Below are 13,010 nucleotides of genomic sequence, written 5' to 3' on the forward strand. Positions count from 1 at the left end.
CTGCCTTCTTGGCCAGGTCTCCCTTGAAAAAGAGACTGGGTCTCAATGGGCTTTTCCTGGTTAAATATATACGAGTTTAAATGCTTTTGAGATGTTGAAACAGCAAATGTTATTTATTTATTACTCCATAGGCACTGAGTGGTTATTCAGACCTCCATTGGTTGTTCCTTTTTATACTGAACTGAAACAAAGGTGGATTCATGTTGTAATAGAAATGGTACAGAGAAGACCTGTCCAGTTCTAACCAGTAGCGTTTATTAAGTGCACAACAGTCCTTATTGTGATGTTACAGCAGATCGTCTCTGGGTTCTTAAATCCAGCAAAAGCACAAACATTCAAATGCAGACAGATTCACTAGGCAGTGAAGCACAAAGAGTGAGAGATATAGGTACAGACAACTATGGAGTATTCTAGTTTCAGACATGTATTTGTGTGTGTGCGGCAAATGCATCCCGATTGGTTACTGGCAGGCAAGGGATCAGTTGACGAAAAGCGAGCGGGTGAATTCAACAAAGTCGAAGGCAGATGGCATTTCCCGGCCCTTGCTGTCTAGGTAGGGCTTCATGTGCGAGATGCAGTAGTCTGCCTGTTCCTTGCTCAGGTTCTAAAAAAGGGGGAGAAACAAGAAGAGATTGTAAGTTAGGAGATGGGCAGTTATTTCTTCAGAGGTTTTATGCAAGTTTTGATGTTATTTCAGAGCCATTTATAAAATGCACAACTTTTATGGCTGCAGCTCATATAATATTCTGGTCCTATTCATTAGCCACTGTGACTGAGAAACAGTCGAGTCAGAATGTGGTGTAAGGAAGGTCGGCGTATAAGTACCTGGTAGAGCTCCTCCTTGGTGACGTAGGGCTTGGCATCGACGCTGAGGGCTCGGAAGGCGCTCTCAATCTCCTCGCTGGACTTTACGTTCTCTGTTTCGCGGCTGATCATGAAAGCCATGTACTCCTGCAAGGACACGTTGCCATCCCTGGAACACACAAAACCAGTTAGCCATAAGAAAGCAGCTAAAGGAAGCCAAAGAATGAAAGAAATATAAACATCAAAATATGAGGCAAACCACTAACACACCCATTCTGAATATAATAAAGTAACATTCTTGGGAAGGTTTAATCGTTTTTCAAATACTATTCCAACAAGTGATTGGCCAGATGAAAACCCCCAAGTAAAGTTGACTGAATCTGAATAGAGCTCGGGTTCCTGACCTGTTGGGATCGACAGTGTCGAGGATGGACTCAAACTCGGGGTCTGGTTCTCCCTCCTCCACCATTGGCAGGTCGTAACCCAGCGAGCGCAGACACGACTTGAACTCCTGATGGTTTAAACGGCCAGACTTCTCTTTGTCAAAATGCCTGGGGAGTAAAGGGAAAATGGTTGAGGTTATTAAGTTCCTTCACCTAACTAAGCGCAAAGGGAGAGCTTCTTTGCATTTCGGCCTTGCAAGCTCGCTCGCTCCCTCCCTCCCTACCCCCCCATACTAAGGTACAGTGAAAATGGCCACCACTCACTTGAACATCATGCTGAACTCCTTCAGGGCATCCTCTGTCACTCCAGTGGTGTTCCTGCAGTGAACAGATATGACCAGATTAGGAGTGAAGGAACACTTTGACCAAAATAGGTTTACTGCTTGAATATCTATAAGGGCTATCAACATGGGAGTTTATAGTGTGTAAGAATGTTTGTGTGTGTGTGTGCGCACGCGTCTCCCTTTCTCTGACCTGGCCTGGATCTGCTGCTCCAGGTTGTGCTGCATCCTCATTCCTAGTTGGTCTAGCTGGTCCCACTGCTGGGCCAGGCCCACCGTGCTGTGTTCTGTGTACTTGTTGTCCAGGATCAGGGCTTCCTCCATGGCCGCTCCCAAGTCCTCTATCTTCTTCAGCTGGCTGCGCATGGCCCGGATCTCCTGGTGCTTACGCTACAGAGTGAGAGTGACACACAGGTAAGGCTATGCAATGAAATAGCCAAAATGGTTGTCTCCAGCATAAATGACAAGGGTTTCTTTCTTACCTTGGTTGCCTCAAGCTGTGATTCCAAGGTTCCGGACTCTTCTACCATACAGGACCTAGATGTATATACACAAGTGTCAGGGGAGAGGCGAATTCTAGGCTGATGAAATATTGGGATAAACAACATGCCATAGCCATCAAGATCAGGTGATCCAGTCAGTCACATACACACAGACAGACAAATGCACACGCACTAATTTGGTAGTAGGAACCAGTGGTGTAAAGTACTTGAGTAGTTATTTTGGGTATCTGTACTTTACTTTTTATATTTTTTTAAACTTTTACTTTACTACATTCCAAAATAAAAATAAATGTACATTTTCCCTGACACCCAAAAGTACTTTTTTTTTTTCCCACAGGAAAATGGTCCAATTCACAAGAGAACATCCCTGGTCATCCCTACTGCCGCTGATCTGGCAGACTCATTAAACAGAAATGCTTGGTTTGTAAATTATGTGTTGGAGTGTGCCCCTGGCTACTCGTCTTTTTTTTTGTTGTGTCATCTGGATTGCATAATATAAGGAATTTGAAATGGTTTATACTTTTGATACCTAAGTATATTTAGCAATTTAATTTTCTTCTGATACTTAAGTATATTCAACTTACTTGAGTCATTTTCTATAAAAAAAATATCTTTACTTTTACTCAAGTATGACAATTGAGTACTTTTTCCACCACTGGTAGGAACCCTTGTTTTCTTAACCACAGATCCAACTTCATTCCTACTCTATGATTCATTCTCATTTTGAATATACCAGTGGCGTTTCAAGAGATTCCAAACAAATCTTGCAATTTACTAATTGAAACAAATAATCAATGATTTTTGTAAAGAAGCAAAGTAAATGTTTTTATGAAACCTCAAAAATAGCAAACCATCTTCAAATTTCAGAGAACATAAAGCTGGAAACATTTGGTACATTTTAAAAAGTAGGGAAACAGAAGTACAAAACAGTAGTAAAAAGAATAACTGTTTCCTTACACTCAAAATGTTCAAAGCCATCCATTTCCCTAGAAATGGCACTGGACTTACCTCAAATGGTGGAAAAAATGACTCAAAGTACGAAGAAAAACTACAAGAAATCCAAAAATACACTGGCCTTTGCACAAAGCCAATCAATCCATGCCAAAGAAGCTAACTGATAGCTGTGGTAATCTATACCATGGTTAGGACTACAGTGCACAGCGTTGGAAACTACATTTTACTCTGAATCTGTTGCGAATGAATGAACAAATTCAGCTCTCCTTTAAAACAGTGCTCAATGTAGTCAGACTTGAAAAAAGTATGCAGACCAATCACGAGGTTGTTCTTAGTTTCTTAGTGCGCTACATTGCAGTAAAGTTAGTAGAGATGAAACTGAGCACACCGAGCCCAAATGGTTGGTTTTAAAAGAGCATGAAGACACGCAACCCAGAGGGTATGATGGAAGTAATGATAGGAGAAAAAGGAGAAAGGAAAAGACCTTCCGGAAAGATCATCACTGACTTCATACTGAAAGACACGGACAACCCTTCGATAAGCTATGCTATTCAGAGGAGGATATAAAAAGAGAGTAAATAAGAAAAGTAAAGGGAGCACCATTCACAAGGAAATTATACAAAGATGAAAACATTTGTCAAAAAAAAGGACAAGGCATACAGAAACACAAAATATAGATTCCCTAAAGTGAAAGTGGTCCAGTTTTACCTTCAATTTCTTCACGTGGAGACAGTTACCTGGTGGTTCTATGTAAACAACATGTATGATGCAACATTTTACCACAGACTTGATACCAAACCTGCAGTGGCTCAACAAAGCGCCATCACTCCAATCTACCCATCTTTCAGATCACAGACCTTGATTTCATCATCTTCGCATTATGTTGATTTGACCCCACTCACACACAAACACACAAGACAGTAAAATGTGATATTAACCCATCCAGAAGATATGTCCTGATAAGCAAAGTGATTCCCAAGCATCAGCGAGGTAGCAGCAAGAGAGGGAAAAAGTGGGAAAGGGGTGTGGGGGGGAGAGAAAGAGACAATGGTTAGAAACACTAGGCAGGGGCACAATGGTCATTGCGTGATTGCCCTCTGACAAACACAGAAATACAGTGTGAGCACAGGTACATCCGCAGTATGATCCGTTTTCAGTTTGAAACATTCACAGATCACTTGTGTGGTTGTGTAGAAGTTGTAACAGTGCTCCCCATCCACCCACAACCCTATTCAGTGAGGAAAAACATTCAGAGCATTGCAGACACAAGTGTGTTGTGTACAATTGACAAGAAAACGGTCTCTGGTGGAGTCGAGCATCATGTCAGTTTCATACAAATCTATCTGCAACTGTTCACTCGTTGCTCCGATGAATAGCACCATGTTTCCTTATGGCCAGAGAACAACAAAGTGGCAGAGAAAGACAGGACATATATTTCTGAGCAGCATGCATGTTCAGGTAGCTCCATTGATTTCTTATTGGGTAAGGTGATGCATGTACATTTATTTGGGTTTTAAAATGGAACGGTATTAACATTCTCCCATCCTATTCCTAGAATATACCTCCATATCAAATAGCAAGTGCACAGCAGGTCCAGACCCTACCTGGTCTCCTGCAGCCACTGGTGGAATGCGTTGGCATGCTGAGCAAACTCCTGCCGCAGCTTGTCGTTCTCCTCCTGCCTTCTCTGCTCCTTCTGCAACTCTAGCTCTCGTTCCTATATGGATGGATGGATGGATGAAGTGCTTTCCAGACAAAATGCAGATTCCCCCCTGTATTAAAATAAATGTTTCCCAAATGCTCTGTGTGATCACCCGCCAACGTGGCTACTGAAAATCTACCCACATTTGGCAAGTGTTAATTTCCCACCCTGTTGGAGATACAGCACAAACAGATCTCCCACCCCTCTTCACCTTGATGATCTTCTGCAGGTTACTCCAGGTCTCCTCCAGGGCCTCCATGGTGAACCAGGTGTAGGGGTTGGACACCACCTGGTAACTCTTAATCTGCCGGTCCAGCTCAGCTAGCTGGTTGAAGTCGGCCTGCGCCGAGCTCAGCGACGAGCGGAAGGCCTCGTGGGCATCGCGCAGAGCCCGGATCTCCTCCAGCGAGTTGCAGCGCACCGGGTCCGTCAGGTCCTCCTCTGCATTCTCAAACCAGCTATTGAAGGCCGATGCCTTCTTGGCAAAGGTCAGGAACAGGTCTTCCACCTGGGGGGGGGGGGCTCGATTCAGTGATGTTTGACAGACTATAATATGAACACCAATGATAATAATCTATGAATTGTAGTCATTAAGATATCCTACCTTCCTGAAGTGATCCTGGGCCTCCAGCAGCTTCTTCTTGCGAGCCTGTGAGTTGTCTAGCAGCTTGTTCCAGCGCTTCATGAGGGCGGCGTGGCGGGCCTCAATGGCCTTGGACTGGACGTGCTTTGCCGCCAGCAGCTGGTCCTTGAGGGCCGTGATGTTGGTTATGCCCTCCTGCTGGAAGGCCTGAAGACCAGCGTCAAACGTCTCCTGTAGACCCGCGGAGGGAAGAAGGAACATGAGGCATGGGAGAATGTGTCTAGCTGATGTGAGGTGAGATTTCTGGCAGAAAATGGCGGCAGTGGCATCCCTCATTTGGGAGATAGACATTGCTACAGCGTACCTGCTTAGTGAGCAACGTCTGCACAGAGGAGAGATCTCGTCCGTAGTCATCAGTCTTCAGGCTGTTCTCCTTCTCACCTGCACAAACAACCGGACAGATTGAATAATGCACTCAAATACACATCCTTTCATCTTTTGTGAAAACTTCAAGTTAGTTAACCCTCAAGAAAGTGAAGAGCTTAAAGACTGAACACAACAGTAACAGTATTATTGAGAAGCCCCTCTCGCATACCGATCCAGGACTCCACCACGTCGGCCTTCCAGTTGAACTGCAGGAAGGCAGAGTTCTCGTCCAGCTTGGCTTTCCTCATGGCAGCGGCCCTCTCCAGCTCAGACACCTTGCCCCGCAGGGACGTCATCTTGGCTGAGATGCTGTCCACGTGGTGGTTGTTCTAATTGAAGGACAGGGACACAGACACACAAAATATGCATTTAAAATCAGTCTGGGACTACAGCAAGTCTAGTGAAAGTCTAAATTGTAAAAAATAAAATAAGTCAACACGTTCAGTTGGTACCTGGTCTCTTAATCATAACATATAATTTGTGCGGTCAGTGTTTGGCTGAGACGTACCTTGTTGATGAGCTCGTCTCCGTTGGAACACACATCATTCACTCTGTCCCTGTGCACGGTGAAGTCAGTCTCAAAAGCCTCATGCTTCTTCAACAGGCCCTGCACGGCGGCCAGGGTATCCCCATAGTCTTCACTTCCCACCAGGTTCAGCTTCTCGTTAATCCAGGCTTCCTCCTCTTCAACATTCGCAACAAACTGCTGGTACTCCAGCGACTCCTCCAGCCTCTGTCCCCTGATCACACATACACAAAAAAATAACATTATCAATGAATGCCCAAGATAATGGGGTTCCACCGGTGTGTGGTGTGCATGTTCATTTGTTTTTGTATCAGATTGGGCTGGGACGATATCAGCATTGCGATAGTATCAGAATGTGTGTGTCAGAATGTGTGTGTCAGAATGTGTGCGTGTAAGTGTATGTGTATCAAAATGTACCTGTGTGTGTGTGTGTGTGTGTGTGTGTGTGTGTGTGTCCAGTCGCACCTTGCTGCAGCCAGGTCCTTCAGCTCCGTCCAGTGCTCCTCAAACTGGCCCAGCCTCTGCTCAATCTCCTCCTGGCCGATGGTGTTGTCATCAGACAGCTTCTTCCCAGTGTCCTGCACAGACTGGATGGCTGGCTCGTGGGCCCCCAGCTCAGCCTCCAGCCTCTTGTGTTTCTTCCTTAGATTCTGCACTCCTGTCAAATCACGTCCATAGTCTTCCGAACTCACCAGCAATTTCTTTTCTCTGAATGGAGATTAAAGAGACGGAGAGAAAGAAAAAAAGAGAGCGAGTGTGTTAGTAATTGACCTCAATGTCTCAACACCAACAACCCTCCAAGACAGTGTCTTGCATCCATTCCTCCACAACTCCAGGGGCCGCTCTTACTTTATCCAAGACTCCTCATCGTCCAGGTCCCTGAAGAACTGGTGCAGGCGGTGAGATTCGTTGAGCTTGGCGCGGCGGCCGGCAGCCATGCTCTTGATCTTGGCGAAGCGTCCGTTGACGGCGTTGCGCTTGTCCTTGACCTGGGTGGGGTCGAAGGCTGTGCTGGCCGTCAGGCTGTCGGCCTGGCCGTTCAGGTCCTTCAGGCGATCCTGTAGACACACGGAAAGACATTCAACGCAAAGCACAAACCTGTACTGGTGGATATCTTTAGTGATTTGTACAAAAAAACATTAAAAGACAGACGTTATGTAAGAATTATAAGTTCAACCAGCGGTTTCAATGTCGTACCAAACTGAGGCAGTGTCACCTTTCAGCCAGTTATCATTTAACACGGACATGTACAGATAACGGATTTCACATATAGCATTTCTCACATTAAGTACATCAAGGACCCCAGCTGAGGCCAGACTATCATTCAGCCATTTTCAGACGAGGTCTTCCCCTGATCCAACTGAAGAAGCTCAGTCCCATGATGGTGGTGGCTGTAGTTTAACAGTGGGATATGTGGACGTAGGATACATTACCTCATGAGCAGAGATGTCGGCTTCCAGAAGCTGGTGTTTCTTCAGCAGGTTGTTGACGGAGGCCAGGTCTTTGCCATAGTCCTCAGAGGCAAGAAGGGCCTCGACCTGCAGAGAAAAACAAGAGAGAAAACAAAAATTATTTTGTGAACGGTAGTTCCTCATTGTCTTTGTTTTCAGAGAGCATTTTCCCCAAAAGTATTTCTCAGCATCTTTTATTTTTTACTATAGCACAGGTAGGTGAACGAGTTAACGCGTCAAATCAAACTATTTTAAGCCCATTTAAAATCTGTCTAACATTAACTAAATTGCTGGAAACAAACTCAGAGGTGATGTCTTTTTGGCTGTCTGTTCAGCAAATCAAACCTCTCCTTTTCTAATCTTACTGACTGTCTGTGCAGGTCTCAGATAAATCATATTAAACATCAGGGTTTTCAGTACATGATTTCTCATGATAAACCTAATATCAGCATCTTTAACTTTGAGAATTGTGTGGTGGATGGGAACCTTTCACGAAAGTGATCTAATTTTTACATCTAGATTTTTTTAGTATTTTATTGTCATTTGTTTTTACCTCAGATAGCCAGAAGTCAAAGTCCTTGATGCCAGTGTTGAAGTTCTGCTGCTTGTTGGCTTCCTTGAGCTTCTGGCTCTTCTCTGCTGACTTGTTCACCAGGAACTGCCACTGCTCATCCAGGGCACCGAGACGCGACTAAAGAACACATGCACAGGTTAGATACCCAGTTTTGGACTACTGACAAAAACAGTAGATGTTGAACTAGGCAAGAATCCGTTCACGTTGCTTGAATTGCATAGAAAGAGAATGTATTTAACATTTGTTTGCAATGTGATCACCATGTTTTTCTCAAAGGCTTTTGTCATGAAGTGGATTTGTATGTAAATAACATTTTTATACTTACAATTATAAGGTGTGTGTATAGGACAAGTTAGATGTTTAAAAACTGTGTGTGTACCTGAACTGCGTCCTCACTGCCGGCGCAGGCCCCTCTCTGGATGAGGGCGTTTCCTGTGTCGATGACCCCACGGATGCGGTCTGCGTTGGCGTGCAGCTCCGCCTCGAAGGCCTGGTGCTTCTGGTGCTTACTCTGTGAGAGCAGGCAGGGGAAGGAGGGAAGAGACAGGGGAGAGAGAGGGAGTGAGAACCATGGAGTATAGAGAGCTAGTGGGTTGGTGCTGGATGGGTGACATCTTCCCTTGGATTGTGTGAAAACACAATCCGGTAGGCTACTTAGATACGTGTTGGTAAGGGTTGATGTACAATTGAAAAGGTTAGCAGATGCTCTTCTATAGAATAAGTGCATTCAAATAAGGAGGCAAAGTATACAGTGAATTTGGAAAGTATTCAGACACCTTGACTTTTTCCACTTTGTTACGTTACGGCCTTAATCTACAATGGATTCAATTGTTTTTTCCCCCTGCTCAATCTACACACAACACCCCATAATGACAAAGCAAAAATAGTTTAGACATTTTTATTTATATAAAAATAAACATTGACATAAGTATTCAGACCCTTTACTCAGTACTTTGATGAAGCACCTTTGGCAGCAATTACAACCTTGAGTCTTCTTGGGTATGACACCACAAGCTTGGCACACCTGTATTTGGGGATATTCTCCCATTCTTCTCTGCAGATCCTCTCAAGCTCTGTCAGGTTGGATGGGGAGCGTTACTGCACAGCTATTTTCAGGTCTCTCCAGAGATGTTTGATCGGGTTCAAGTCCAGGCTCTGGCTGGGCCACTCAAGGACATTGAGACTTGTCCCGAAGCCACTCCTGCATTGTCTTGGATGTGTGCTTAGGGTCGTTGTCCTGTTGGAAGGTGAACTTTCGCCCCAGTTTGAGGTCCTGAGCACTCTGGAGCAGGTTATCATCAAGGATCTCTCTGTACTTTGTTCCGTTCACCTTTGCCTCGATCCCGACTAGTCTCACAGTCCTTGCCGCTGAAAAACATCTCCACACCATGATGCTGCCACCATGCTTCGCCGTAGGGATGGGGCCAGGTTTCCTCCAAAAGTGACATTTGGCATTCAGGCTTGGTTTCATCAGACCAGAGAATCTTGTTTCTCATGGCCTGAGAGTCTTTAGGTGCCTTTTGGCAAACTCCAAGCAGGCTGTAAAGGGCCTTTTACTTAAGAGTGGCTTCTGTCTGGCTACTGTACCATAAAGGCCTGATTGGTGGAGTGCTGCAGAGATGGTTGTCCTTCTGGAAGTTTCTCCCATCGCCACAGAGGAACTCTAGACCTATGTAAGTGGCCATCGGGTTCCTGGTCACCTCCCTGACCAAGGCCCTTCTCCCCCGATTGCTCAGTTTGGCCGGGCAGCCAGCTCTAGGAAGAGTCTTGGTGGTTCCAAACTTCTTCCATTTAAGAATGATTAAGGCCACTGTGTTCTTGGGGACCTTCGATGCTGCAGAAATGCTTTGGTACCCTTCCCCAGATCTGTGCCTCGACACAATCCTGTCTCCGTGCTCTACGGACAATTCCTTTGAATTGGTTTTTGCTCTGACAACTGTGGGACCCTTATATAGACAGGTGTGTGCCTTTCCAAATCATGTCCAATCAATTTAATTTACCACAGGTGGACTCAAATCAAGTTGCAGAAACATCAAGGATACTTGCACCAGAGTTCAATTTTGAGTTTCATAGCCGAGGGTCTGAATACAGGGCCAGTTTTATTTTAGTTGCAAACATTTCTAAAAACATATTTCACTTCATCATTATGGGATATTGTGTGTAGATTGCTGAGGATTATTATTTTTTAAATCCATTTTATAATAAGGCTGTAAAGTAACAATGTGGAAAAAGTCAAGGGGTCTGAATACTTTCCGAAGGCACTGTATATATTAGAAAGGCACTTTTTACAATACGCTTCATAAGTGTCAGTCCTTTTTGACACGTTTATGTTTGTGGAGAGTGAATATCTCCTATTTGGGGCTCATGATTATGCAGGGCTTGACATTAATGCTTGTCCGCTTGCCTGGGGCAAGTAAAATAAAATGTTGGACTAGCAGATTATAGATTTCAGTTTGAACAAGTATAAAAATAAAATACAGAAAAAAAAGATTTAAAAAATTTTACAATATCAAACAATTAGGCTACTCCGATCATAACTGGATGCGATGTTTTGCTCACTGTCTTCCCAATCTCTGCAGATCGCATTGGAGTATATTTATTGTAGGCCTGCATTGACAGGCACGAGTAGTCTTTCAATCATGCATTCACGAGATATGTTTTGGAGATCAAAGCGAGCTTAGCTGCATTTGCACATTTGTTGATAATAATAGCTAGTGAGTTATTTGCCCAGTTATAGATCATTTTTGGTCAGCAATGAAAATCATGAAAAAGTAATGGTGTGTGCCAGTGGGCCGTTGCCACGGGAGAGAAAAAGCTCGCTAGAGAGTAAAACAGACTAACTAGATAACCAGCCAAAACTACACTGTTTTTTGAATTCTCTTTCGTTAGTTAACTATTAGCATGCATTAATGTCATTGTCATGTCTGAAGTCCTAAAGTAACTTTCCACTGGCAAATGGCCAAAACGCAGTTGATATGTGTATGCAGTTGATGAAACCAATGCTACATTTTCCAGTTGTAAAAGTCTCTCAAGGACTCAAAATTGGCTATGATTCTCCTCTATTCAATACTGGCCATGTAATTCTGACAAGGTAAAAAAAAAGTTCAAACACCACCACATGAGGACAGACGATGTGTTGAACTGACTTCTACAGGACAAGACACACCAAGGTGACAAACAAAATGGAGATGGAACGGACCCACAACGGGGCCGCGACAAAATATATTTTGGAAGATACCTACAAGATGAGAGGGTCTTTTAAAAACTGATTTCACACTTTGTTTTTACATAACCAGAGATTTGAGAGAGGTAGAGAGCAGACAAACACTTATTCGAGGTGTCGGCGCTATCCTTGATGTTACTGTGTTTGCGGCTAAAGTGTGGTTTTTGGTTACAACCATGAATGCAGCTCGCTTGCAAAAAGGCAAGGCACATCAATCTCATGTTTAAATACATTTGGCAAGATTTATAGGACTACTTTCTACAACAAAAAAAGCAACAATATGTGGAGCAAGTTTGAAGACTACCTAACTGCAGACAAACAAAAAATATATATATATAGAAGCCACAACCAGCAACAAAATGGAAACAACTGCAGTCATATACAAACATGTGCATTGATGGCACAAGACGGGGGGAAATTAACACATGTATGAAACTCATACAACAACAAAAAAAGCGGCCACTTGCGAGTGCAGATGAACACGTAAAATACGGGATGGCATTCTACACACGTGTCTACAACAGACAAGGCGACAGAAAACCTACGTTGGGTGTTAGTTTAGCAGACACACTACTCAACTTACCAGCAGCTTGGACAACTATAAACGAGATAAAAACAGAGGAGAGATTCAGTCCCATATAGACACACATGGGGGTTGGTTCAGTAGGTACAGGTAAGGGGGCATTGTAGTCATTAACAGGGAGCAACAATACATTTACACAGTATTAAACTGCAGTATTGAAACCACTGACAAGTTAGATGTAATTTAAATTAACAAAACACTCACCCACCCTCCCCCAAAATGGGTTTACCCTCTTTTGAAACCAAATTAAAATGCCTTGTAGGCCAGGTTGTGGAGGAATTAGTGGGGTTGCCAACATTTTTAACTTCTTCGAGATAGGGGGCGCTCTTTTAATTTTTGGATGAAAAACGTTCCCGTTTTAAACAAGATATTTTGTCACGAAAAGATGCTCGACTATACATGTAATTGACAGCTTTGGAAAGAAAAAAAACTCTTGACGTTTCCAAAACTGCAAAGATATTATCTGTGAGTGCCCCAGAACTAATGCTACAGGCGAAACCAAGATGAAGTTTCATACAGGAAATGCCCCAGATTCTGAAGGCGCTGTGTTCCAATGTCTCCTTATATGGCTGTGAATGCGCCAGGATTGAGCCTGCCCTTTCTGTCGTTTCTCCAAGGTGTCTGCAACATTGTGACGTATTTGTAGGCATATCATTGGAAGATTGACCATAAGAGACTACATTTACCAGGTGTCCGCCCGGTGACCTGTGTCAAAATTATTGCGTAATCTCTAGGTCCATGCGCGTTCCATTTCTTCAGAAGAGAAAGTCAACTGCCACGAAGGATTTATCATCGATAGATATGTGAAAAACACCTTGAGGAATGATTCTAAACATCGTTTGCCATGTTTCTGTCGATATTATGGAGGTAATTTGGAAAAAAGTTCGCGTTTTAATGACTTAATTTTTTCTCTTTTTTTCTTACCCAAACGTGATGAAGAAAACGGAGCGATTTGTC

General features: G+C 43.7%; 1 protein-coding gene across 7 annotated transcripts in view; it reads right to left on the reverse strand.

Annotated features, from left to right (window-relative positions):
- Positions 1–229: 229 nt before the first annotated feature.
- LOC110509489 (spectrin alpha chain, non-erythrocytic 1) overlaps positions 230–13,010 on the reverse strand; it is a 67,749-nt gene continuing 54,968 nt past the window's right edge. For 4 of the 7 annotated variants that reach the window (XM_036967741.1, XM_036967740.1, XM_021590383.2 and 1 more), the window contains 19 exons: positions 12,054–12,068; positions 8,627–8,758; positions 8,227–8,364; positions 7,656–7,760; positions 7,072–7,280; positions 6,688–6,930; positions 6,205–6,436; positions 5,866–6,025; positions 5,635–5,711; positions 5,292–5,501; positions 4,899–5,195; positions 4,590–4,702; positions 3,924–3,941; positions 2,011–2,065; positions 1,722–1,918; positions 1,512–1,565; positions 1,209–1,355; positions 826–973; positions 230–604 (listed from right to left, as the gene is read on the reverse strand). In XM_036967741.1, coding sequence (XP_036823636.1) covers positions 479–604; positions 826–973; positions 1,209–1,355; positions 1,512–1,565; positions 1,722–1,918; positions 2,011–2,065; positions 3,924–3,941; positions 4,590–4,702; positions 4,899–5,195; positions 5,292–5,501; positions 5,635–5,711; positions 5,866–6,025; positions 6,205–6,436; positions 6,688–6,930; positions 7,072–7,280; positions 7,656–7,760; positions 8,227–8,364; positions 8,627–8,758; positions 12,054–12,068 — 2,676 coding nt within the window. In that variant the 3' untranslated portion in view covers positions 230–478. The remainder of the gene's footprint in view (positions 605–825; positions 974–1,208; positions 1,356–1,511; positions 1,566–1,721; positions 1,919–2,010; positions 2,066–3,923; positions 3,942–4,589; positions 4,703–4,898; positions 5,196–5,291; positions 5,502–5,634; positions 5,712–5,865; positions 6,026–6,204; positions 6,437–6,687; positions 6,931–7,071; positions 7,281–7,655; positions 7,761–8,226; positions 8,365–8,626; positions 8,759–12,053; positions 12,069–13,010) is intronic. The other 3 variants (XM_036967742.1, XM_036967738.1, XM_036967739.1) reach the window with 2 other exon arrangements.

This window comes from Oncorhynchus mykiss, chromosome Y, assembly GCF_013265735.2.
Source record: "Oncorhynchus mykiss isolate Arlee chromosome Y, USDA_OmykA_1.1, whole genome shotgun sequence".
Taxonomy (NCBI): Eukaryota; Metazoa; Chordata; class Actinopteri; order Salmoniformes; family Salmonidae; genus Oncorhynchus; species Oncorhynchus mykiss.